The sequence below is a fragment of the Sebastes umbrosus genome, chromosome 5, assembly GCF_015220745.1.
Source record: "Sebastes umbrosus isolate fSebUmb1 chromosome 5, fSebUmb1.pri, whole genome shotgun sequence".
Lineage (NCBI taxonomy): Eukaryota > Metazoa > Chordata > Actinopteri > Perciformes > Sebastidae > Sebastes > Sebastes umbrosus.
In genome coordinates this window covers 5,268,128-5,295,765 of record NC_051273.1, presented here as the reverse complement: position 1 = coordinate 5,295,765, position 27,638 = coordinate 5,268,128, and the positions used below count along the sequence as shown (strand labels likewise).

Below are 27,638 nucleotides of genomic sequence, written 5' to 3'. Positions count from 1 at the left end.
AGTATCTGTCATCACAACATATTTGTTCTTTCAGCTTTCTACTGTAGTTCATTCCTCATTTAGTGATGGCATTACGCATAGAAGTCCCAAAAACATGTGTTCAGTTTGTCTCTGCTCAGCCGGCTTTGGCCAAGGTGGCGAGCTATTATCCAGGGGCCCATTTTGAATCAGTAGATTGCATATAGATTTACTGTAGATGAATAGATCACTGACTGCACAGAAGTACTGGCGGATGGATAAACTAAAAAAAATGGTATCGATTTTCTCATCTAACTTTTCAAAAAGAAAGTGAATCAGCATATTTCCCAAAATGTTGAACTATTCCTTTAAAAATGCCTTCTAAGTATCCTCCATTCACATTTTAAAGTGAACCCTGGATCACTGCTTTTGGTTGTTGAAACCAGTGGTCACTGCAGAGTGAAGTAAACACAAACGTTTTAGTTTGGAAGATCGGACATTTTTGTTAGGACTTTTAAATCTTCTCACCACGAGTTCATAGCTAATGTAATGTGACAGATGATGAATGTGCAGCCATTTCCTTCTCTATAATTGATTACAAATACTGTCTTTCACAATACAATTTCATAATGTCTTTCATTAAGCCGTCTATGATTTTATTTTATGTGGAAGAACTTTAAGCATGACATGCATGATAAAAATGTTTGCTCGAAACGAGACACATGGCTGTGATGTAAAGGCACATTCATTTAAAAAATGCCTGTTGCCGTCTTGTTCTTTGTGCATTTGCCTCAAGCTGGTAGTAAGACTGATGCAGAATTGACAGTGTTTACTCATTTCCCAGGCAGATCAGTCGCCCGTGGCAGAAACAGGTCAGGCGTTTTTTGGAAACTGCTGTTGTTGCCTGCTTGATAAACTTGTTTGTTGATTTTACTCAGGATGAGATGTTTAATGGGCTCTGATGCCCTGTTATACTTTCATAGAATAAATTAATCACACCTTCCTTCTGGCAAAAGAACAATAAATGAAACGCTCTGGCCTCAACACGGGTGTAGCTTTGATATAAATCATCAAAAAGAGTTAACATTGAAAATAAAATTACCTTAAAGCCATACATTGTAAATGTGTGTAGAAACATGACACGTACATTATTCATCCACAAATGCTGCGTGCTGACTTTAACTCTAACCTTTAATCATTACTTCTGAAGCAAAGAGAGGCAACTGTATATAACTCGATTTGGGAAGTTTGAAAAAAATGCCCTTGTATAGTTTGCAAAACGCAAAGCGCATCCTACTGCCTTTTTTGCTAAGCCTACAATTTAAAAAAAATAGTGCCTTCAAATGAAACTCGTGAGCTTGTGTTTACAACATGGGAAGTCGTGTACACAATATGGCGTTCAAGTGGTTAAGTCGTGAGAACACCGCTGCTAAGCAACGGCAATATTAACGTTACTGTCGGCATTTAGAAGCCACAGAGGCTAACAATTTAGTAAGCTAGCAAGCAGGTAACATAATGCAGGAAATGCAAAGGCATAATGACAGGAACGAGATGTAGGAACAGGGCTCTTGCAGGTTGATAAGAGTATTAAATACTTGACAAATCTCCCTTTAAGGTACATTTTGAATGGATAAAAAATGTGTGATTAATTTGCGATTAATCATGGACAATCATGCGATTAATCGCGATTAAAAGTTTGAATCGATTTGAAAGCCCTAATTATACCTCTGCCAAAGGATAACACAACAATTCTTTCCCTGAAACTGTTATTTTTCCCATTGCCTGCTCTATGACTTAAAGGGACTCTATGTAAGAATCAGAAATTGCTTGTTAACAGCGACACCACTGGTCGTTAAGTCAACGAAGGTCAGCGTCCTGTCGCTACAAAAATGTATAATGTAAATAATGTAGGAAAAATGCTACTTACAGGCCCACATTGGAATTCTTCCCAGTCAGCCTTTGACAATTAATTATGAATGCCTTGAATGCCAAATAAACAGGAAATGAAAAAATTAATGAGTCCACAGACACTATCTGCAATGTGAAGAATGTTTTTATTATCCCACTCACAAGAGACAAAGTGAATTATATCCAAATGGCACAAGCAGGCGGTTCAATCGTAGTCACCTTAGAGTCTGCATGCTCTGTCCATTTCATACCAAAAGACACATATGTTGGGTTCTAGGAATATTGAATATAAAATAAAAAAATATTATTCTAACTGGAAATGTTCCCTGGGCATTCACTGCTTCTAAATCAAAAGGATGTCTAAGGATCATAGGGGATTGAGAAGTATAATTTTACTAATTAAACCTAGCCTATAGTTTAGAAATTAGTAAATTCTTAGAAATGGAAATGACTTTCTATTTGTGTAATGGCCACAGGATGATTTGAGGAAGGGAAAGCCTCTAATCTCAACTGAGCTCATTGTTATTATTTGGCAAAATTCAAAGGCTGTTTTTTCCTTTATCTGCAGTATTGTGGGATGTGGGTTGACGTGCCATGTATTTCTGAGTAGCAAGCAATCACAACAGCAAATAGGGTTTGTTATCCGTCTGGCTGCAACCCAGCAATAGCTCTGTGATGGAGCACTACAGGAGATGAGTAAAGCACTTCTTGGCCATGCATATTTAATGCCTACTGATTCAGTCAAGGTACAACAGATCAGAGAAATGATCTTGCTTTTGATAAACCTTGATGAATTACCAAACAATACTCAGTGAATACAACAGAGGTTCCTATCCCCGTCCTTGCACTGACCTCACTCTTGTCAGAGGCTGAAGTACGAGTCCTGTTTGTTTCACTACTCCTTTAAGTGGTAGGATAGAAGGAAAATTACACTTTGCCTTTGTTAATGTTTTTATCTTGAGCTCTCAGATGGCACACACTTGTGCCAAAACCCAGCAGTTCCCAAACTCATCATTACTACCAACAAACTTTCAGGATAAAAAAGATTTTGTTATCATGCAACAATTGCCTCAGCATTTCAGATCAGGTCTCTGTTTGTTTGTTTTGTAGCTGTGCTTATACTGAATATCCTTTACATGCCCATATATAATAAAGGCAACAGTTTTGTATACTTTCAAGATAATTCATAGATCACAATCTTCAACAGCAGATAGTATTCCTTTGGCCATAGAATGTAAATGAAAAACAAATACAAAATAAATACAAAAGCACATATGGTTACAGGTAAAAACAGGGCCTTGTTAACTTTGCAGCTGTTGTTGTGCAGAATAGAGGTCCTTGCAGGCCAAAACGGCATACTTGCCAACCTTGAGACCTCAAAAATAAGGAAGATTTCTAAACTAAAGTGTGGGGTCTGAGGGTCCTCCCCCAGAAAGAATTGAGTTACAGAGACTTTGTTTCCTGCATTCTGGTGACTTATAAAGAATGAAAATAGCTAAATAATAAGTACACTGCACTCGGAAAGAAAACTATAAAATGAATAATAAATAATTTGTCCCTCTGGTGTGAATCTGTGGCATAAATTAATAGGCTATTCATCAGTTTTCATTCATTCATTTCATTCATTCATTTTTGCAACCTGCTTGAGTGTTTCTTTCTCTTAGTACTCTCAATTGCTCTTTCCATCACTCACTCACTGAATGCCCTTTCAGACACGACGCGACAACGGCACCACTGTGCTCTGACACATGGCTTGTGCTGAGCCATGATGGCTTTTCTCTGCGTTGAGCAAAGCCCAACTTTGTGTGCTGCACGCTGTGATGTGCACTGAACCCAGCGGCGAGCGCAGCTCAATGTTGTGTTGCGAGCAGTTTTCCTCCGCCAGGAAAAAACATTAGGTGTAGCTGTATTGTTGTCCGGGTGGAAACAGTAGGGCTCATACATGCTGTACAATGCCAGAAACAGGTTGAGATAACGAAAAGGAAAAAAAGTTGGGGAAAATTGCCATAAATCGGGTGAAATACAGGAGAATTGTGACCCCGGGAGGAAACTGGCAGAGGGCAGTGAAAAAAGTGAGTCTCCCGGGAAAATCGGGAGGTTTGGCAAGTATGCAAAACGGTTGAACAGATATGATATGGAGCAGTGGAAAACCTACATGAACCCAAAAGGGACCCATGGATGATCCCGATCCAAATTAGACCACATTGAGACAGAACACTGGCACAGTTTAACGCAGAACCAACTAACAGGCAGCCTCACTCAAAATGAGTAGCAATACCTTTCATTTTTCCTGCACTTCACATTTCGCACTCTCTTTCTCACCTTATCAGGGAAGACCTCTGATGCATATCTGTATCACTATAAACTGGGCAGTATAATAGACATTGTACAACTGACTGATGTTTATTTTAAACAGGTTAATGTTTACCCACACATCATAATATTTTCATAAAATATTGTGGCATATAAAATAATTCTTTAAACTGATATAAGAAAGATATTTTCCTCCTGATTTCTCAATACAAAGCAGGTGGAAAATATGGACAACTACAAAATATCCATTTATTTTGGTTTGGGGGGTGCATTTACATAATGACAAAATTATAAAACATTTGTTGGATGCCTACAAACAGTCAACTATACAGTGAGTGTACAGTGTATACAGAAAGAAGTCTATGCAAAGGATAGCACAAAAAGAAACAGTAGACAAAACAATATTCTGTATACTGAAAGCAACATTTGGTACTGTGAGCCACGTCAGCAATTTATTCAAATGCAGCTATTTTGGAGTTACTTGCCACTTCACCTGCTGATTGCTTGTTGGCAACAGCTTAGTCACCTTCACCTCTTGCCCATCCTCTCCACCTCACACAGAAACAATAAATCTGTAATATCTGTAATTGCTTTAGTTTGACTGGCAATATGAGAAGCTAGGACAACAGATCCATTCCAGGAGCAAACAGGAGGCGGTAGGCATAATGACTCTGATTCATCACATCGAGGCAGATCTGTTGGTGTGTTGAGTCGGGGGGGAGGTATCTCTGTGCAGATTACTTGGACACAAGCAGAGAATGGGATTCATTTTCATGTTTAAGCAGGAAGGCCTGGCCATTCTCCCTCAGTTTAATTGACAGAAACAAAAGAGATCATGGTGGAGACCATAGACTGTAAAAGTAAAGACTGTAAAGTAGTGATCACTGTATCAAGGCCCCGCCCACACACCCATCTTAGCCATTATGAGCCGAGCACGGCCGCAGCTTGTTAGCGTGAGCCGCCTAGCTGCTACGGTAGCACCATGGTAGCTGTTTGGCTAGAAAGACACAACAACTAACCATAATATCGCCATAACTACATGTATGACCATCAAATTGACACAAGTTCTATTAAACAGACTCGTGACGGTTATGGAAAGTTAAAGTTACATCTCCTCTCTCGTACAATTCCTGAGCTATACTATACAGTATAAAGGGATGAAAACGCACAAGTTGTTACTTTGTTAGAAATAAGTACTTGTTACACTTGTACTTGTTAGTCCATTTGAATAAGTTACTACAGAAAAATCTAAAAACCAAAAGCAAATTCGTATTTGAGGTTTAATTCTGTTTATAAATAAATAGAATGGGGTTTGAACCATTAATTGTCTGACTATCATGTTGAAAAATATATAAGGCTGTCCAATGCCACTTCTAACCACTGTATAAAGCAATGAATCTCTATCTGTGTTAAAATGTGTTTTAAAATGCTTAATGTAGCACAACTATGTTACAGTATGTGTTATGTGTTACATAACATATGTGTGTTGTATTCAGAGATTCACATCATAGTAGGTTTGTGATGTTTGCTTTGCACTAACAGCCATCAAACTGACACCCTTTGCCTCAAGAGATTGTTATAATTTGATCAAAGTAATAATTTGTGTTTTCATTTATTCCTAACATAATTAAAGCTGCATTAGGCAAGATTTGTATGTTAAAATACACCCACCTAAACAGCCTAAATCGCAAACTGGTGCTGTAAAGAGAAGGCAGGGTCATGTCCCCCTGTTGAGATGCTGTTGATCACATGTAATGAAATTCTGGTCTGACGTATGGAGACCACTGGGAAATCTCCTATACCCACAAAAAGAGACTTTGAAACTTAAGAGCAAAATACAGATTCCGCTTTTTCTAACTGAAGACGGTGTTAACTTGGTATGGAGTACGTACAGCATAACCAGCACACACAAAGTCCAACATAAATTACTGCAACCTGACCCCTAATCAGCTAATCGGAGAAAGCTGGAGTAAGTAAAGATGGCTGAGCTTGTTGTTTTTATCCACCAGAAGATACCTTGTTGTTAGTCCTTATGGTTTAGGTGAGGCTTTTCGACCCATCAAATCTAATCTTACTTTTGCATTAGTGAGCTTCTTTTGCTGTTGTGTATGCTAGCAATCCTGATGTTGCGTTCAATCTCCAATTTCTCCTCAGCTCATACATGGATAGCAACTCTTAGGGGCCGTATACATGCCGCGTCTAAAACGTGTGGTAAGCGGCAGCTGTGCCGCTTCTTTTTCTTTCCAAGATGCTTGCGAGGTTGCACTCCTGTCACGCCTGCCGTTACTAAGCAACCAAAACCTGCAAGCTTCGATGATGATGCGGTTGCGGTAATTTAGCAGGAAGCCTCACTGACTAAACTAAACACAATCAAAACAAAGATAAAGGTTTTTCCAGCACTCTAAATCCCTCACAGTAGCTTTACTGCTCGATTTCTCTTAGTCAGTTTGGCTGACCTTTCAACCGGATGTTGGATTCTTCTCGGACAGAAAGGGTGAAGCAAGTAAAATAGTCCGTGGGACAGATCCTAAAGCTCTGGGTAGTCCTGCACTAAAATGGTTAACTTGTCCTCCATATATTTACCGACTGATATTTATGGACGAAAGAAATAATATCTGCCAGCTGTGATTGGTTGCTCCTTGTCACATGACATGCGGTGCGCGCTGCAGCATTCCAAAAGTTGAACTATTTTTATCTCGGGGCGCTTGGAAACGCTTGTGCACCGTGACGACGTCGCTCTCGCCTTTGAGCGCGCCTACCGCGATTCTACATTGACAACAATGGATTTGAGCTTGCAAAAGACGCGGCATGTGTACGGCCCCTTACATGTGATATCAATTTGTACGTTTTAAAATGTCCTCACTGGGTATTAATGTTAGGTTTATGAGTATGATATACCACACCAATCAGGGACTGTAAATCTTACGATTTTAAAATATTTGATTTCAGACGACCATGATTTCAGACTCTAAATTTCCAATGATCTTACAGACGACATCTTTCCCCGCTCTTCCCTGTCCTTAAACCCAGAAGCAGCTGAACCTGACAGTCAGAGTCACTGGCTTTGAAACAAACTGTGTAAACATGTCAAGAGAGCTCAGGTAGCTAATGGGGCATATGGCTCCATTTTCTAACTCTTTAGATAATAGCTGTTTGTGTCTCAGGGGATTTCTCAGTTTCAGGCCTCTTGAGGGAAGTCTCTCACTTTTCTTTTTCCTATTTACACTTTCAAGTTTTCAGGTGCCACACCACACACACACTTGACTTAAATCCCCATGACAGACCAACACTCAGACATTAGGTGGATCAGGTGCACCACATCAAGCTTACACAAAACAACATTTGAAACACTGAGCCAGGAAGGACACCTATATGGCACAAATCTTAATTCTTGAATCTTCCTTTCCAGTGAACTCGTGACACTATTCAAACCACAAAGCCTGAGAAACACTGGATGCTTTCCATTTGGCCATGTCAGCATGCAGCATGTTAAATAGTGGCAAAGGCGTGGAGAAATTATCAACTTGAGTGGCAACAGCTGGTATGTTGAATCCATGGCTGAATATGGATCACATGATGAGCAAACAGTGGCAGGTGGTGTGGTAGAAGCTGTGGCTATGCTCCTTATTAGCGATGAGTTGTACTGAAGAGTGCTTGAAATGTTAAAAATCAGATAGGGCATCAGCTGCAGTAACATGGATTTGTTACTGAATAGCCTTGTTGTTAATTGCTTTAACACACATTGGTCAGCTCCCCAAAATGTTATCAATAACTGTAAAATGTTCCTATCAATTTTATCATCTGTATTTCTTGGTATAAAGGCTTGGTTATAAGGGATAGGAACAGTTCACAACTGACTATTGTCTCAAATTAGAAACACTTCCAGATATGTAAATACTGCACTTCCCTGTACAGTATTCCCTGTGCTGTATCCATATGATGTTTATGATAAACAGGTCATTAATCTGCTGCTTAGAATTAAGAGAATGGCGACCGCGTAGCGATGAACCATGCAAAAACTATTACAGAAGACGTGTATATTTGGCTGGATTTTCAACATGACACTTTCAAATTTATTGCAAGTGAAGAATGAAAATTATATTTATATACAGTGCGCATTACGGTCGTGATTATCATAATAATCAATATTTAGTGATGGATGTTATGTGTACTTTACCTCTTTGGGCTGAGTCGCCTGTGCTGTATTATATAATTTTGGTATCAACAACCAATTTCAGAACCAATTGGCTATCGGTCTGATGATGGATAAGCCTCTGGAGACTAGGGGCTATATATCTGGGGATCCGGTGTAGCCAGCGGATATCAGTGCCAAGACTTCCTCTTCCGTAAGCTGCTCATTGTTTACAGTCCAATTAGCAACTTAAGATGCAAGACTGGCGTTCGAGTTGAGAGACGACGTGTACGACCGGATTGTTACACAAGTAGACACTTTATTCAGCTAATTTTAAATCAATTAAAAGCGAAATCATCGTCAGACGATAGCCGATGGGTTCCCAGATGGCGTTCTGCCTCTTTTGCTTTCCACACGGAAACCTGTTTACCTGCATTCAACCAAAGCCTGCTCAAATGTGATTGGTCAATTCTACTTGGACTACAAACAGAAACCAGAACACTTGCGATGCCAAAAACGTGTCCCTTTGCCTACAGATTCTACATGTGAATGCAGAATCTGTTTATAGAGATTACAACAAACACAGCTGGTGAACTGGACACATTTGACTTCATCACCAGCAGATTTTGGCAATTAAACAGCTTTAACTTTATGTTAAATTAAAGTTTTGTTCATTTGTTTATTAAAATTAAAACTTAATCCACTGAAAATGACTACTTCCTTCTCAGAAGAAACCTTTGTATCAATTGGAAAGGGAGATGAAGGAAAGTCTTTCTACCAATACAACACCCTTCATTGCAATGTTTCCAGTGCATCTGTAATGGTTTGACAGTGCTAATAAACTTATTTTATACCAATTAACAAATAAGATTTATATAGAAACCTTTTCCCGTTAATGTTACTGATGTCAAGTGAAGAAAAATAGCACATTCCTCCAAATGTCATGCTATTTCTTTACTTTCAAGGGAGAGAAATTGCCGATGGAATAAACATTGTTCTCCCAAAAGGCTGAGAACCCCCTAATGTTCTGATCTTTTGATGACAGTAAGCCTCATAGTCTCACCCAGAGTCTTCATCTGGAATGGGGAAAAAAAGTGTGACCTTCTGGTTGACACATTATCAATGAGCCACCACACTTGGGACTGTCAAAAGGTTCGCTCATCCACGTGTTCCCCTTTTGTTTTGGATCAGCTTTTCCTCCCTGTGGCGTCCTGTGAATGGATGCTTAACCTTTACTGCAGTTTATTTGCAGAGAACAATTACTGTAATACTGTTCGCTAAAGAGTGTTGGCACTGAAAATATAATAAATGGCGAAATTTGATAGATGGAAAACATCAAATATGACTAAGACCATGGGTCTGAAATTAGCACCCGCCAACTGAACATACGTTTGCAATTACAGTGAGTTGGCTGACGATAATGTTACGTTAATGAGGAGTCAAAACTCTGCAACAGCTCAAATCATGTTACAAATGTTAACCACTTATTTACTTATTTACTTCTCTCTTTGTCCCCTTTGGATAATAAGGCTGCAATGAATGAATGTTGTCCGTACCAACATGCTGCGTCTCTCCCCATGACAGGAGCATCTTGTCCAGCAGCTCCTCCAACTTTAGGACTCACAGGTAGCAGGGCTGGTCCTAAGTTTTTGGGGGTCCTATGCGAAATCTTGTTTTTCGACCATATGCTATTTTTTTTCACAGCAATATAAAATAGATAATAGAAAGAGAATTATGACCTGATTATAAATATTATATTTAAATAATCATAATCTTTTGAATTGTGTGTTTTTATGCAAATAACCACTACAGATGGCAATAACAAAGTACAGTACAGTACTGTGTAGGCTACAGTACCCTCCCACCCCCCAAAAACAGGGCTCCCTCGGAAGCTACGGTGTAATTTGAACACTGTAATTTACCATGTATATAATGTTTTTCATGTAAAATATGACATGACATATAACATTGAATTACATCAGATCTAAAATGTTATTCCTTTTAGAGTGGCAGACAGAAAAAAATACTTACCTGCCACAGTGGCAGGCAGTGAAAAAAGTTAATTTCAGACCCAATGAGTTAGATCAACAAGATACCAGCACAGCACACTCAAAGGATGCTGCTTCAGTAATTTATTCAGCAATGATTTGATTTCCTTTGTTGTTGGATACTAGCAGCTCCAATGACACAATTTTGGGTGACATACCTTGTTTTTCGTATTCACATTCTCCACTTTTTTCCATGTTCCCTTGGATTTAGGCCAACCCTTCCTTCTGTTCTCTGTCTTCACTACTTCTTCATAATGATTTGAGAAGCTCAGATATTAAGGGTGTAACGATACTTTTTTACTTTCCTTTACTTTCGTATCACTTTCCATGGTTCTAATATGATTCAAGGACAATATTTTACTCATCTAAATGATACGATACGATACAATTCAATGACTTGAAATCGATACAGTAACTTTTTTTGCCAAAAGTTCAATCAGTGTGACTGTGAAATAAATACCTGGATACTAGACAGTGCAGGTCAGGATTCCTCAAAGTTTTTCTTGTAAGGGAATAAGGATAAATTAATAATGGATATAAACAAGTAAACACAATGATTAATGGCAAATACATACATCTTTTATTTGAAAATAATCAAAAGTGCAACTTCAGGACCCGCTGCTTCAGTTCTCAAGATACAAGGCAGTCCAAAAATATGTTTCCACATGATGTACCTCAAAAACGGCTTGGAAATCTCTCGCTCGTCTGGCTCTTCCTCGCCATCAGCCATGCTTTGTTTTGTTGTTGAAATGCGCTGCTGGCGCATGTCGATGACATCATACACAGGGAGAGTGAACCGGAGTAACGTTTAACATTTCTTTACTATTAAAAGTTCTAAAAAATACATCCATATAACGTTAGTCTTGCTTAAATACAAGGTGCAAATTCTTAGTATCGATACAATAGATTATTTACCTCGCAAATCCATTTTAGATCGATATACGTCCCCCGTGAAGGACAACTTGCCGAGTACCTATCGATGTACAGTAGTTTGATTATGACATTTTATCCTGTCTACTTCTACTCTACTGTATATTTTTAAGTTATCTGCCATGATGCAATCCCTTGAAAACTTTTCCAAATAACTTGAATGTTGACCACCTGTCAGGCTCTTCTCAGTGCTGCTGGTGAGCAAACATGAAGTGTAAATGAAGTGCAGTGTGATGGGATGCTACCAGAAGCAGATTGGACATGTGTACACTCCTCAGTTTTAGTAACACATTCTGGTGCTACTTTCCTCACTATCTGGTGTTGAAATATTCCACCTCCAAGCAGCGAACAACATATGCAGTTTCTAAATAAAGCTAATGCCCCAAAGTGGTCTCAATGCTGATAGAACTACAGCAAATCTAACATGTTCACTCTTCTGAATTGAAGTTAGAAGAAATAATGACGTGGCTTTATCTTAACAAAGCCATATTTCATGGTTAACATTTGACCTGGTTACAAAGTATTAGACAGGGATACTTATCTAACTTTGCCCGGGGGGCACTTTTGCAAAATTAAAGCAGGCATGGGGCCAGTTAATTAACAAACATTCATAGTATTGATCAAATTAAATTAATAAACATTAAAAGGCCCATGTCTCATCTTTCTTTGAAAATCTTTCTTTTCTAATTAATTTGATGGACATTTGGCCCGGATCTCTGTTGGGTGTCCGGGGGATCCTCCCAGGTGCTTTTGTCTTGATAAACAAGCTCTACATGTAGTTATTTAGATGTTTTTTTTATGCACTCTGGCACCTTATTTGCATTAAAATTACAAAAAATTACCATTGTTAATCAATTTGTTTTCATTGTGAATTTGAAAATAGTCGATAGGCCACTCGGCCCATCATCTGCCTATCACTGGTGAAGGACAATGCTTTAATTCTCTTCTTTTTGTGATTTAATCTTTCTACAATAAATGTATGTAAATTATCAATTACAGTGTTTTACTATTGTGAATGAAGGCTACCTGACAATCAAGGCATAAAAAAAAATCTGCTATGCTAAATATATACACACATTTGCATAAAGCAAGCATATTTGCCCACTCCCATATTGATAAGAGTATTAAATACTTGACAAATCTTCCTTTAAGGTCCATTTCAAACAGATACAAAATTTGTGAAAATCATGCGATTAATCGCGATTAAATATTTTACGATTGACAGCCCTAATATATATATATATATATAACCTTGTGTGTGTGTGTTTGTGTGTGTTTAAATCACATTAATCTCATATTAAACTCTGCCTGCTGTGCCACTGAATCCCTGTGCCAAGCTGAGGGATGAGGTAATCGAAGCATTGTGAACATTAGCGATAAAGAGGTTTTGTCAGAGCAGACCGTCCTGGTTCTTTTGGAGCCCTGTCTTTCTTTTCTCACCAGGTAATGTGTTTTTGTGGAGCCCCGTGCTGCTGGTCAGCTGATTGGAGCTATAAAGCTACCTGAGGGCTTTGGAGGTGCTAGTAGTGGAAAGTCAATCTCCTATCAGTGATTCACGGATGGAAAGCTTGACTGCTGTGAAAAACAGAGGAGCAGCAATGAGAATGTGTTGTTTAAAATGAGATAGGTTAGGTAAGAGAAGAAAGACACCAACCAATGTTCTTACCAAGGCAACAGAACATCACATTTACAAGTCGTGTAGCTTTGCAGAAAAAGTATTATTTACGCTCTTAGCGCTGCCTTTGTAGAGCAGAACTGCTGAGAGGCTGACAGACCATTAGCACAGGGGGTGTTAACAGGGGTGTCACTTCTTCATTTCTTGCAATAATATTCAGAATTTGACCTTGAGTATTATAACTTGTATAACACCTTTTTAACAAGGCAGGCTGACAAAGATCAAAGTCTTATTGACTAGGGCTGTGTATTGGCAAGAATCTGCAGATAAAATACATATCATGATTCATGAATAACGACTCAATATATTGCGTTATATTGCAATTTTTTTTAAATAACATTTTAGCAGAACTGTCATAGTATAAAGAACACAAAAATACACCATTTCAGAAAATAGGCAAAAATAACATTTTTGTACTGCATGCAAGAAAGCTGCATTATTTTTGCCCCAAACTGCATGAGATTAGCATTAGGTTTTGGTCCAATCTGTAAAAAATCGATACAGTGTTTTGGAGAATTGATACAGTATCACAACACAATATTGCGATATTCGTGTGTATCGATATTTTCTTACACCCCTATTATTGACAAGGACTGAAGTATATTGTAGCATATCATAGTATAGGAGAGGAGAAATTGATGTTGTGTATTTAGTGGTTGATTTGTTAAAACTAAAAGCAGTTGAAAACCAATTTAACTGTAATGATCTTCATCTTAACTCCAAGACACACATCGCAATGCTTCAGTTACACTGAAATATGTATGTCAGGTTACAATCCCTCCCATGCTAGCTCCCTGCTCCTGTCAGGCTCATCACCATATGTAAGTGACAAAGACATGCTAACTAAAAAAATCACAAACTTAAGAGTTGTTAGATATTGTATCTCATCTCCTCTCTTCTTTTTGTATTGAATCACACCCTCCATGCATTGTATTTTTCTCAAAGCCTCTGTGACTGTTGACTTTTGCCCCTCCGTTGCGTTAGCTGTGCTGCCACGCAGAGTTTGCTGATAAAACCAAAATTGAGACAGTTTATCAGAAAAACAACTCAATGTTTGCGGAACAAACAAACAGTTTTCCTGTTTGTTGCCTTTGTTCTGATCTTTTCTTTCAGCAGCAAATTGAACCACAGAGAGTAAAAATATGTGATATATATTTTTTTTACTACAAACACTTTAGGAGGGGGTTCCTCAGGGAATCCTCTTGGGTAGTCTTATGATTTAAACTCCTAAAACCTTTTAAAAGCCCTATACTATTTACAACTAATGATATCATCAATGACATGATAATAATATTAACAATATCACCAACAATTTCTCCTTCATCACTTATGATCCAGTGCAACTTTTTTTCTACCTGGTCAATTATCTTCAGAGCTGCAGTGTTTAACTGTGGCTGCAGCCCCATGGGGCATGCAAGGTCAACAACCGGAGACAGAGCCTCAGCAGTAGTCCTGTTTCAATAACAACATAGTGTTTGCCATTGAGGAGCTCCCGGTTGCCTAGGAGATGCGGTACGCCCCGACAGACAGTTGGATAAATTGCTGTGTGATGAAAGATGTGACGATGTGTGTCTTTTTCTAGTTGACAGTCTGGCCCAGGCATTCATCATCAGAGCCTTACCCAAAAGTTAAGGTCATATAAACCATAAAATGGGCATTTCTGTAAAGGGGAGACTCGTGGGTACCCATAGAACCCATTTCCATTCACATATCTTGAAGTCAGAGGTCAAGGGACCCCTTTGAAAATGGCAGTGCCAGTTTTTCCTTGTCAAAACTTAACGTACGTTTAGAGCATTATTTAGCCTCCTTTGCGACAAGCTAGTATGACATGGTTGGTACCAATGGATTCCTTAAGTTGTTTAGTTTCATATGATAGATGACAGTATCTTCACTCTAGCCTTAAAATTTAACCCGCTACAACCTAAAAAATTGCAAGTTGCATTAATGTGTTAAAGAAATTAGTGATGTTAAAAATAATTTGCGTTAACGTGTTATTACCGCGTTAACTTTGACAGACATAGTCAGTATATGAGATGTTAACTGCGTGATCTGAGAAAACAATGCTGAGAAGATGCCAACAAGGGTGTTATGCCTGTATATGTGATGGATGCATGTCACGTTGTGGACTATTGTGAGGTGAGAAGTGCTGTACTTTAGGCTTAAAGCTGATAGAAAGTGCACTTACCTTGAAATGCTTGTGGTATTCATGGGCAAGACTTCAGGAAAAATATTACTGTAGTGTTCCTCCTGTGATCCAGAACCTCCAGTGCCTGCAACATAATTGTAATGATTGCCATCACACATGCACCACATTGCTATTTAGCAACAGTTTTATAAATCACAGACAATGTCTCCCCAAACTGAAACAGCATTATGCAAATTCTTTACTGAAATTATCAACTAGTGCTGAGTGAGCTCAATGACTTGTGGGAGTTGCTGAGGGCAGCAGAAAATCCTGCAGACCTCTTATCGATTAACCTATTCATCATTTTTTTGATTCATCAATTAATCGTTAAGTGTAAAATGTCAATTTGCCAAAGACTGTTCAAGGGAGTGGGAGATGACACTGATTAGTTTAATTCCTGTTATGCCCATAACACACCCATGATTAATTAAGAGACTAAATACAACCCCTTTGCTCCATGTGCCTTACTTTGTGCCCAGATTATGCACCTTTTAACTAGCAAAAGTGAAGTTGCAAGTCGCCCTAAAAAGACTTGCACTGTGTACATTAGACCATGCACTATAGATTGTTTAAATACAGCCCTAAGTGTTCTTGAGTGTTGTGTTTTTGTTGGTATTTTATTATCTTTAGCATCATAATTGCCTGTCAACACTGAACGCCCACTGTAAGATATAATGAATGAGTCATATTGAATAAACGACAATCTTAATCAGCAACTGTCCTAAATTAATGATTGACAAATACTTAATTTAAATGTATTCAGCACAATATGTGCAACAAACATGACAATCTAAAAATAATAGTGTTAAGATTGAAGGTATGAAAGACTGTCTGAAAAAAGTGAATTTAGTGTTTAATGTTAAGATTCTGGTGCTATTTCCAGTCAGGCTATCAATTAGAGACCAAAACAAGGCTTTGTTGGTGCTCCACAACCAGCAAAGATGTCACATTTGAACATAGACACCAACAGATATCAATGGGGGGGAAAGGGAGGGGGGGGGGGGATCTGTAGTCATTGGATCAGCAGGAATGTGCTGAAAGCCTGGTGAGAGTGTCTATTACATAGGATGCTGGCGTTGATCCCAGCTCTCGGCCTTTTCCAGAGGAAGTTGTCCAGAATGAGCCTCTTCATGTTCCTGGCTCTTCTTCCCCCTGGAGCTGGCCGGGACTCGCTGATTCCATCTGGACAAGCTTATCGCCGCTCTTTGCATTTCTCTTCACTCTGTAACCTAATCTTATCTGGTTTTCCCCTTTTCATTCCATTTTAGGCATTTAACAGGCATGATTATGTAATTCACCAGCAGTTTATCAGCAGATTAATCTGCTGATTAATATCTTTTCCCATTCGCATTAGCATTTCCCTGCTGCTTTTACTAAACCCACTAGCTATTGGATTTGCTAAGTCATTTAGCTTCTCCATTTAGCTTTTCCAGTGACACTTTGGGCCTTAGTAAAACGGGCCAAAAGAATGCAAATTAGCCACATGGGATGTAACAGGCGCTCCGATTGTCTGTTTGTAATTTAGTCCATTTATTCATAGATTAATAAATACATTTTTAAACAAATGTATTAATGCTTATTTTTTTTGTATGATTAGTTATTAATCAATTAAATACTTTATTACTATTTACATGACTCTTATGGTCTTCCATACAGTCACGGTAGGGAAGCTGGGAAGTATTTTATTTTTTTCGAACTGATTTCACCACATTGGATTACAGTAGATATCCTGAAGCTCGTGACTGTAATAGGCTAATTGTTGTTAAACTCGGTTAATGGTGATAAAACGTCATATTGGGTGTTGCACATTGTTTACAGTCACAGTGCCCTCTGAAGAGAGGCGACAGAGGCAGCGGGAGAAAAACCTGCCGGCGGTAGCCAGAGAACATCTTTTTAAAGCAGCAACAGGCCAACAGTTGAATCATTATTATTTGAACACTGAAAAAGCAATTCCTACTCACATTATTACAAGAAGTATTGTGATCTCTTTTTTAAGTTGAAAGAAAGCGTGTTTTAATGGACTAAAACTGATTCTTGGTTTAACATAGTTTATATTATGATCTATTTTGTAAATTGTATGTATGATGTGTGTTTAACATTAGCACTGTAAGTGGACATTGCTATTCTATGCAGTTATGAAAGAAAAGCGCTATTTGATATTTGGAACTTACTGTACATCTTCTGATCAATTTGTCACCCAGGTACATTTAAAGGGAACACGTATGTGCGCGCATCTGTGTATGCTTGCTTGTACTTGTATGTAAGAGAGAAGTGAGTGTGTGTTGACACGTACTATTTTATATAATGAAATGTTCCCTTTAGTGCGCCCTTTACTTGAGCTGCAGTCTCTCAATATGTTAGTGTATGTCTCTCACTTTTAGAAAAACGTTAAGTAATGACTGTTCAGATTTTTTAAATGCCACCAGTAATGAAATTCTGCCTTGAAGGAAGCATTAATAGGTAATACTGTAGATAAATCTTCACAGTGAAAAGGAATTTGATGGTTGTGCTGAAAAATTACATTTCTTTGCATAAGCATGTCTGCAGGATGCTGAAATCAAGTTATTCTTCTATACAAGTTCCAGTAATAATAATAAACTGTATTTGTATAGCACCTTTCATACAAGAAATGCAGCACAAAGTGCTTTACAATAAAGGAAAATAGACATAGAATGAACAATATGCAAATTTTCTCCAAAATGGAGTGGAAATATGAGTTGTTCAGCCCTCCTTCCTTTTCAATTTGTCAGTTTTTCAGTCACCTTGACGAACTATCATCAGTCATAATGCTGCCTACACACAAAGTACTGTATCTAGTCTGAGCTGAGCACAGAATCAATGCAAACTGCTTGAATTCATACTGATATGTTATGTATAGTTTATCTACTGTGCATGCAAGAAGTGTTTTTTATTGAACAACAATATCAATACATACTTAGCGTGTGTGTGTAAGTGTATGTGTGTGTGTGCAACATCATCTCACAGACATACATGAAATGACTACGATCTTTTGACAGCGCATTACGTGGTGGCGCCACGTAATTTGAACACATTCCGTGTCACCACGGCTGGTGTATGTTTGAGAGACAGAGAGAGGGGAAGAGAACACAATATTTCTGTAAGTTATTAATAACTTACTCTGAACGCTGCTTTGTCAATTTGTCGGCCGCCTGCCTGAACCCACAATATTTTCTAGTAAGCTCAACCCAACCCCGCTCAACCCAACCCGCCCAACCCGCGGGTTGTGTGTCTTATTAATATTATATTCCATTTCTTCCAATATATCCCCCTAGATACTACACACTAGCCCTTGTCTGAGAATCATTGAAAATATACAAGAAAATCTACAATTGTTGTGAAAAAGGTGCATACTGCAGGCTCTCTCATCTTTTTTGGTGATGTCTGTATCATACACAATTTGGTGGAAGCACTTTTGGGTATGTCATTGTTTCTGTGTTGTTGCCTACTTCTAGATCCAATTACATCCAAATAACCCCCAAATCTCCTTTCTCCTCCTGTGAAAGCGTGGGTCTCTGTCATCTCCTTCAATGCATCAACACAAAGCACCTGAAGGACCATTCATTATGGAAACTTAACTGTGCTAAAACACACACACACACACACACACTTTAGTAGGAAATCTCTTTTTTATTAAAACCACAGCCTTTGGAGAGGAGTTTTTAATAGGAGATTCTGCTGGCTTAGGAAGAGAGAAGTGTGTCCCTCAAATGAAATTGTATTTATATAGTTAGGTTGCTTCCATCCTTTTTTTATTAAAAGTCATTGGTTGAGAATGTAGTATGATGCAGTTACACCTACAGATACTGGAGCTTAATGGATAAAGCAGTATGCTTTTTAGGTATCTGACGCATGAGTGTTTATGTGAGTGTGTGTCAGCTAAACCAACACTGATTGTGTGCTTGTGTGTGTTAGATCTGGTGTTGGTGGTGGGAGGAGGAAGGGTATGTGACTCAGTCGAATAAATAGTTCCACATATCCCGGCATTAGTCACTTTAAGAAAAGATTAAAGGGATTCAGCTCCTCGTATTTCTCCCCATTGACTCATATGGTAACAGTTTGATTGAATTTGCCAACGCGGTCTACAGTTTTTTGTGTTTTGAATTATTTCATCCCACTCAGCCAACCCCTCATTCAGTCACAGGCGTAATGGTAGACTGTGCTAGCAGATGATGTGGACTGTTTCCAGGGTTAAAGGCAAAAAGCGCTGGGTCCACTTATCCTGGAGATACAGTTATGATGCTGTAAGGGGCCTTGGAAAAATATTTCACTAATAATCTAAAGTTGAATTTCTCAAAGTCAAAACCCCCAGAGGATGATTTGACATTTGGTTATACTGAGTTTATGTCATGGGTATTCGTCTGCATCCGTGTGTGCTTGCTGTATGTTTGTGCGTGGGCACCATCTGCTGGTCACACTTGGCAACACTTCATACAACAGCTGTGTTTTTGTTACTGAGCTCATTGCAGTGACCCCTCCTGACCCCTCCCGAATTAAATCGGTACTTTGGCAGTCGGCCCCTCATGGCTCAAGAGCCCTTCTATCTCACCACTTTAATGCCAAAGCTTTAGTGACAAAGAGATATAATGACAAGATGAATAATAAATGTTGGACAAATTTTCTGATTTGCCATCAAGATGTTAATGCCCTTAGGTTACACGATACGTTACAGATACAACTAAAAGGCAGTAATTGTAGCTTTTAAAGGAATACTTCACCCGCAAAATAACCATTTGTATATCAAGTACTCACCATGTGTTACCTTGAATTCTTGAAGATTTTTTTTTCTTGCATGAATCCACGGCGAACGGAGAATCCGAAAACAGAATAAATCCTTGATGAAATGAAGTAGATGTTGTGCAGGTTTGACAACAGCAATCGTATGTTGTAAGTCGTCTTAGTGCACTGTCTCTCATGGCAGGTGCACTACTCGTGGTGAAAGTGTTTTAATTAGGGCTGTCAGTCAATTAAAATATTTAATTGTGATTAATCGCATGATTGTCGATAGTTAATCACAATTAATCGCAAATTAATCATACTTTCCTATCTGTTCAAATGTACCTTAGAGGGAGAATTGTAAAGTATTTAATACTCTTATCAACATGGGAGTGGGCAAATATGCAGCTTTATGCAAATGTAAAGTGAGGCCAATTCCTTTATTTTTGCTGTACACTGAAAACATTTTGGTTTGACATCAAAAGATGAATATGAGACAAGAGATCAGCATTTCAGCTTCTATTTCCAGGTATTTACATCTAGATCTTTTAAAAAACTCAGAAGATATGTTTGAACCCACCCATTTTCAGATTATCTGTCTCATGCATTACTGTCAGGATATAGTGACGTTTTATAAAATTAACTTTTTTTAGTCATATTTGCTCCATTTCTACCCACTGCTGCTTTAAATAAATTAAGGGCGTTAAAACGAATTTGCGTTAACGTGTTATTATTGTGTTAACTTTGACAGCCCTAGTAATAGTAAGATTTTGGCAAAAAGGCATGTGTTTGGGAAGTAGTGAGCATACGACTGGATTATACTGCACAAGTTGTATGTCAACAAGAGTTTTGACATTTTCTGTTCTAAACACTTCTCATGTTGCTATGATTGAACGGACAAAGGAAAGGGCACTACCCACAGAAACCCAGACTTCTTCATCATAAAACCTCAGCATAAAGACATTGTAGTCACACTGTTTGATTGATAGATTATCTTTGATAATTGCAGTGCAGAGATGGTACAGCAATTAACATCTTAATAAGCAAAGAAAAGAAAAAGAAAGGAGCTTATGTAAAGCAACACTTGGAATAATGGATGAAGCAGTAAAAGAGATTTAAAACCCAGTGTATGTTTCGCAGTTCCATTGTCTTGATCTATTTTCTGATGTGCGAGTTATAAAACTGAGACAGAAATGTGTTGATTTAACCAGCTCTGTTCTCAGATCAAAATTAGAGTCAAAATATGCCAGTTTAAGGGTCATATTTGCTTTTGTCTGCTGCCATTTTAAGCGCATCAGTGATAAGCATCAGGACAAATACTCCTCTCACCCATAAGCAGCTGAAACCTGACACACAGCCAACCATTGGCAACCTTTCTGATCTCTGAATCCCTGAGATTGAACATAGTGTGAAGTTGTGTATTTGATGAATGACAGGAATAGACAGGGAATGTATTGTAAGTTACACGCAAGATGTAATGAACTGAACTGTTATGTGTGTAAGGTAGGAGCAACTTGTTATTACAGCATACTACTTATCAAGGGAAATGTTTAGGTACAAGCAGATTTAGGACTTTAGTTTGTGTATCTTGGCTGAATTCAGAAGGTTTTGTTTTGGGTAGAGGAGGTTCAGGCTGCCTTAGGGGTCAACGATGAAACTCAGTTTGATCTCTGTTTTTCCATCTCCCTTCAGCCCCGTTGGGAAAACGCTATTCACTTGAGATACGACTAAAAGTTTAAGTGACATTTCCGGGGTTCCTGTTATCTTTTATCTCAAGCGGGCTCTGTTTTTAGACAGTGAGGGGGGCCGCACTGACCAGCGTCATGAAAATCTATCCAGGCTGCAGCCTTTCAACGCAACACAGCTCTGGCCTGTGTCTACACAGGCAGAGCTGTAATCACTGCTTCATGTTTGTGTGCTGATGAGCTGAGGAAGAAAACAGATGTAAACTGGTGTGCTTGGCCGTTGCCGGTTTACTCCTGCATGAAGGGAGTGCTGGTTCACCCGTGGTACGAACTAACAACGCTATAATTCAGGCCTGGCCATATTTAGGCAGGGCTCAGCGCTATGTAAACAGAGCTTACTGCTGAGAGGAGGGCTCACCCCTGCACTCGTGTCCGTGTCCATCAACAGTGCTTGCACATAGCTCTGTTGAGAAAGGTAATGGAGCTTCTAAAGCTGTGAAGTAAAAGTGGATCTGAAGAATTTAGAGACTCCCACAAGTGTCTCTGAGTATGTAGTGCATCACTACAAGACAGACTGGAGAGTTATTTTATGAATTCCCTGGAAGAGTGCTGCTGCTTTAAGATGGATGACCTTGACTACCTGTCAGGACTGCGAGGGCTGCACAAGAGATCAGCATAAGAGACCAGGTTTTTGTTAAACCCTTACACGGCAAGAATGAGTGAGGCACTCTTGGAAAACTCTGGGGAGGCCGGTTCCTTCCCACTCAGCAACACTCAGCCCATCAAGCTGAAACCGCAGTCCACGTCTGGATCGCCCTGTGGATCCCCAAGGATGTCCCCCTGCAACTCTCCTCGGAACTCCCCCCGGCACTCTCCTCTGCTGTTCCGCAAGCTCCTCATGAACCGTAGCATCGCCTTGCAGAGGCGCTTCACCTTGGCACACACACCCAGGTAGTATTAATAATTAAAAGTCTTTGGCATGGATATTACACAGTCACGATTTACAGGACTTAGTCTAGAGAAGATGTTGTTACACATGGAAAGAGGTTGAGATTCAGAGGTTAACTTTCTGACACCCTGCTGAACTTGAATAAACTCAAGTTGTTTCATGGGCTGATAGATAAAGAGGCATTTCTCGGTAAAACAAAAGCTGCTTTTTCCACATCATCGCAATGTGTGTCATGGGTTTGCAGTGGCAAAAAAAGGCCCACTGTCTGATGAAAAGGTAACTGTGAGAAATCATGATTTTGTTGACTTCGGGACTGGTGCCATCTCAATGGACTTCGTTGTTCTTGCAGTGAAAGAGTGCGTCTTGTTTTGTGCCTAAGGTGTTCAGCGCAGCGTTCAGCAGGCCTGCCAGAGTATTTTCTATAGCAGCAGTCGGATTGCTTGTCAGATAACGTTTCTGTTCAACCAACCTGATCTCATGGAAAGCGTATAAATAGCATGACATTTTAAGGACATTCCGCATGACATGATAGCGCATTTTAGGCTCTTTGCATGTTGTGTAGATTACTACGGTAACGGTGGCAGATTAGGCAACAAAACCACTTAGTTAGGTTTAGGAAAAATATCATGGTCGGGTTTAAAATAAGTAAAATGTGCACAAAAACAATAGGGATGGTAAAAAAAATGTATTCATCTATGTATCACGATTTTTTTAATGACAGAATCGATATTGATATTGATCGATTATTGTTGTAGTCAGAGTAATGTGATGTCATATTCGTTCCGTGTCCGTCACTCAAAACAAACCATGACCGGCAGATACGACGGAGCAGAAAACGGCGTAGGGTCTGCGTGGATACGACCTGCACTCTCTCATGTTAAATCCATAGTGGTAAACACTACACATACAGTAAAGTATAGAAACACTTTGGGTTTCACACATTATAGGAAAAGCAGAGCTAGACATCATGGCTAAAGCTGCATGCTAACACTGTAATGGACAGGAAATGTTATTTTATTGCGGTCAAGCCAGCCATCACTCGCATCTCTGTGGTCAAATCATCCAACGTTACAACTGTAGAGCACCCATATACTGACATTTATGTTAAATGCATTCAAACGGCCCCGATGAAGCTGACCATAGATGTATAAAGAGAACGGAGCTGACGGGAGGGCTAGCGACGGACTTGGCGAAGTTGACTGAAGTATATACGTGTGACTGTCTGGTTTTCAAAATAAGTTGTTTACAAACAGTACTGTAAATACAAAATATATATATGGAAATAATATTGATTTGATTATATTCACCAGGAGTATAAAACATTACATGTTCCTTATAAATTATAAAGAAAATACCACTAATATGTGATGGAAATGTCTTTATTCTTTGATTTTTGGGTGGCTGGAATTTGTTTTATAAACAATGCCTGACAATGACTGATATATTTGATTTCAGGACATCTCTGACTACAAACATGCTGAAAATCAAACATTTTTACTGTATTAATTTAGATATTATCCAAAGTAAAGTGTATGATTCAACTTTTTGCCACGGTCTAGTGTTAAAAATTTAAAAATTGTAATAAATCGTACGATCAAATCGCAATACTTGTAGAATCGCAATACAAATCGAATCGACACTCAAGTATCGTGATAGTATGGAATCGGGAGATAGGTGTATCGTCCCAGCCCTAGTAAACAACGTAACATAAGTACAGAAAACACGTCACAAAGTCACTAATGTAACCTCAAAATAACTCAACACTTAGGGATACAAACACCGGTCTTAAACACCGGTCTGCTGATTGATAGTCCTGTGTTTGTTTGACCCGCCCACCGTAAACAGTTTTTCTTACTTTGAATACTACGTCTTTAGCTTTGAGCGTAGCATATTTATGCAGAAATGCGTTTACATTGTACTCAGTACAGACTACATGGTGTGAAATGACAAAAGCAACAATGGCAAAATTACTTACAAATTGCTGTGTCATTCATACGCCATTCGGTGAGACCGGGCTGGTTTAGCAGAGAAAAAGCTGAATTCAGAGGGATTATGGACACATAGCCGCGCTAAACAAGGCTGATGCTTAATGCTGTACCATTTGTTCCTCATGACTGAAAATAGGCAGCATGTGTCTCTCTTACGTCAGAACAAAACAATGCCTAAATTGGTATTACATGTCTTAAATGTTTAAATGATGGCTGGAGATTATTAGTCATTTCAGAACAACAGAATGTCAAGTAGAGATATCAGTGTGACCTTATGATGTCATTTTTCTGATTTTTAAAATAGAAACTAACCACTATGGTGCGAGAAAAAGACGTGCTGGGGGGTAGTGACGTAGGAAAAAGATTTTCCATGCACACAGCCATGACCTGTAGGTCATTTGAGGAGACTCAGAGAAAGCTGCATGGGAGGAAAATTACCCTGCTGCCCTTATTTTTCAGTTTTGTCTGTAAACTCACAGTAAAAGGTATTGTTAGGCCATGAAAGTACAAGTTGACAAGTCTACAAATGTAAACTGATGTGTGTAAGCAACTGTTAAATTTAATTGTTTGTAGAAAATGATTTAATGAGCTTTAACAACATTTTGGTTTTTTCGTATAATATAATAACAATGTTGCATGATGATGTGAGTAATTTTTGCAGACAGCTGTTTCATCTTAAGAGGACTTTAATACTGAGAAATGACAGCGTTTCCCACAGCTATCTCAACAATATTGTCCTAAGTCAGTTGATAGTTGATATTATTAACATGCCAGCGCCATGAGGCTGAGGGGATCTCTTTCATGTGGCTGCAAGCTGTTTGCAACAGTCGTGTTGGTTTTTGTCCTGTGGATTTAATGAAACTTCCTTATTGTTAGTTTCACATACAGTACATACACATACGATTACAGCTAAAGGAAAAACAAATCTAGGTCTTAATAAAACTTTGAAAACTAGGAGAATATTGATATTATAATATGATGTAGTGTGCCATTCGCTTTAGAGTTATTTTGGTTAAGTGCGTAGAGCGTACCACAGACACCATACACATGCACACCTTTGCTTCCTCTCATTACTCCTCATTAATCCAGTTATTGCTTGAGCCTGTTCAACCAACACCTTTCTTATTAAACTCTGATGAGGAAAGCTCCCTTGCCAATCTAACTCACAGAGAAAAGCAATTAAAGGAATTTCACCAGGTGTGTCAAAGAGTAAAATCAAGCAATTACTTATAACTGGAAATCTCAAGTGGAGTGCAATAAAGAAGAGTGACGATCTGTAATAGTTTACAGAGCAGAGCAAAGCTTTAAGTAACACCACCATGGTTAGTGCAGTTCCCGAGGGGGTAAACTACAGTATATTGCACTATAATAAATATAATATATAATAAAATTTTAGGGTAAGTCATCAAAATTTTAAAAATAGAGCAAGCAGCTTAATCATATATGTAAGTGTGTGTCCATGTGGTGATGGAAAGCAAAATCTAAATTACCAAAAATGTAATTATTTTCTAGTTAAAACTCTAATTAAAACATACTTCATCAGGTAAACATGAAACCTGTTGTGCCTTTGCCATAAACCATAAAAACAAGCATCTTTAGGCTGTTTAAAGTATTTATGTTTGCATTTTTATCAGATGATCTCAATAGTTCAAATAATTATTATTAGTCTAAAGTAATTTTGGATGAAATTGTATGCTGCATAGCTCAAATAGTAGCGCACAACACTATCAGGAAATCTTTTTTGGTAATACTTTTTGTAAATGCGTGGGCGTTTTGCACATATTTGACAGACCACAGTAGGGAGGTGACAGGAAATGAGGGTATAGAGACTAGATATCTATAGGTTACCAGGAAATCAGGCAAACTTAATTTATGGTGAACCTTTAACATGGTTTAAACCTTTTTATGAATACCATTAAGTATTAGTATTAATTTTTAAAAATGTGCACAGTGAAACAGTCAAGTTAGCGTTTCAGTGGAAATGTTTAAATGAATAAAAATGTATGTAAAAACAATAGAAATCCACAAGTAACATAAAGATGAAACATCCAATTCCTCACAAGGCTTTGGTAGATCAAGGCACTACTTAAGGGATCTAAATGTGCTGGGGGCATTCATATTGAAATTGTTTAGTTTTAGGTTGCTATATCAGGCTCAAAAGTCGTTTAATTTATCCTTGTATTACTTCAGTTTATTGTTGTTATCATTATGAGGTATCTCACATAAATACACCGATCGCATGACAAAGTTATACCACATTGAGAAGATAATCGTGTGTATCTCTATACACCATCTTCTTTCTAGTTTACATCATTCAGTGTTCACATATGGCTCAGGGAAGTGGTTGTGGTGGCTTTGTCTGTTGCCACGTAGCGAGTGCCCTTCTATCTGAAGCCAAAATGTTTGAAAAGAAAGTGCTAGCCGTTTGAAACTCAGGCTCTGCCCTCACAATGGCCAGTCCTCTCAGCTGTAAGCAATGTAGAGATTAAAACGATGGTAACATTAAAGAAGTTGTCTTTAGAAAAAACATCTTGTTTTGATGAGTCACTTACATGGTTGGTTTAATCTAGAGCTGGGTGCCCATTCACAAAGTATAGCCAAAACTATATTATGGCTTCTATCTCTACTGGTGTGCCATTTATACCAGTTACACTGCTCCTCCATGATTTAACAGACACTATAGGTTTGAATATGCTTGGGAAAGTGATTAGAAAAGTCTAGAATGAAAAGATGAATATTCCCTCCAGGGGATGACACTTGACGATGTCAACATTTACGATAACACAACATACTATACAGACTTTATTTCAAGCCCATAATTTTAACAGCTCTGTATTGGTGAGATCTCACTGCTGTCTCCTGTAAGTTAAAACAGTGTTGCTGGGAATCTGTTGTTGGGTTTCAGATTGAGGATGTGCGTGTATGGCAGGGGCGTTATCTCACCTCTGAGTCAGCAGTCTACTGGCTGAAGCACAATCCTATGTTTTAACTTCTGACTTACAGTTCTATCGTATAATGTGTGAAAAGTTGATGAGTGTAGAGAAGTTGTGAAATTTATCTTCACAATCCTCTTACTACCTTTTCTCACGGCGGACTCTTTAAGTAGTAGTTAAGTCCCGATTTCTCTTTTTCA

At 38.6% G+C, this 27,638-nt stretch overlaps 1 protein-coding gene across 6 annotated transcripts in view; it reads left to right on the top strand.

Annotated features, from left to right (window-relative positions):
• pde4cb (phosphodiesterase 4C, cAMP-specific b) overlaps window positions 1-27,638 on the top strand; it is a 117,519-nt gene that overhangs the window by 39,293 nt on the left and 50,588 nt on the right. The window contains exon 1 of one of the 6 annotated variants that reach the window (XM_037770921.1): window positions 21,850-22,519. The exons of 3 other annotated variants lie outside the window; for them this stretch is intronic. In XM_037770921.1, the coding sequence (XP_037626849.1) occupies window positions 22,284-22,519 (236 nt within the window). In that variant the 5' untranslated portion in view covers window positions 21,850-22,283. Of the gene's footprint in view, window positions 1-21,849; window positions 22,520-24,972; window positions 24,991-27,638 lie in introns of those variants that run through there. 2 more of the 6 variants (XM_037770924.1, XM_037770929.1) reach the window with 2 other exon arrangements.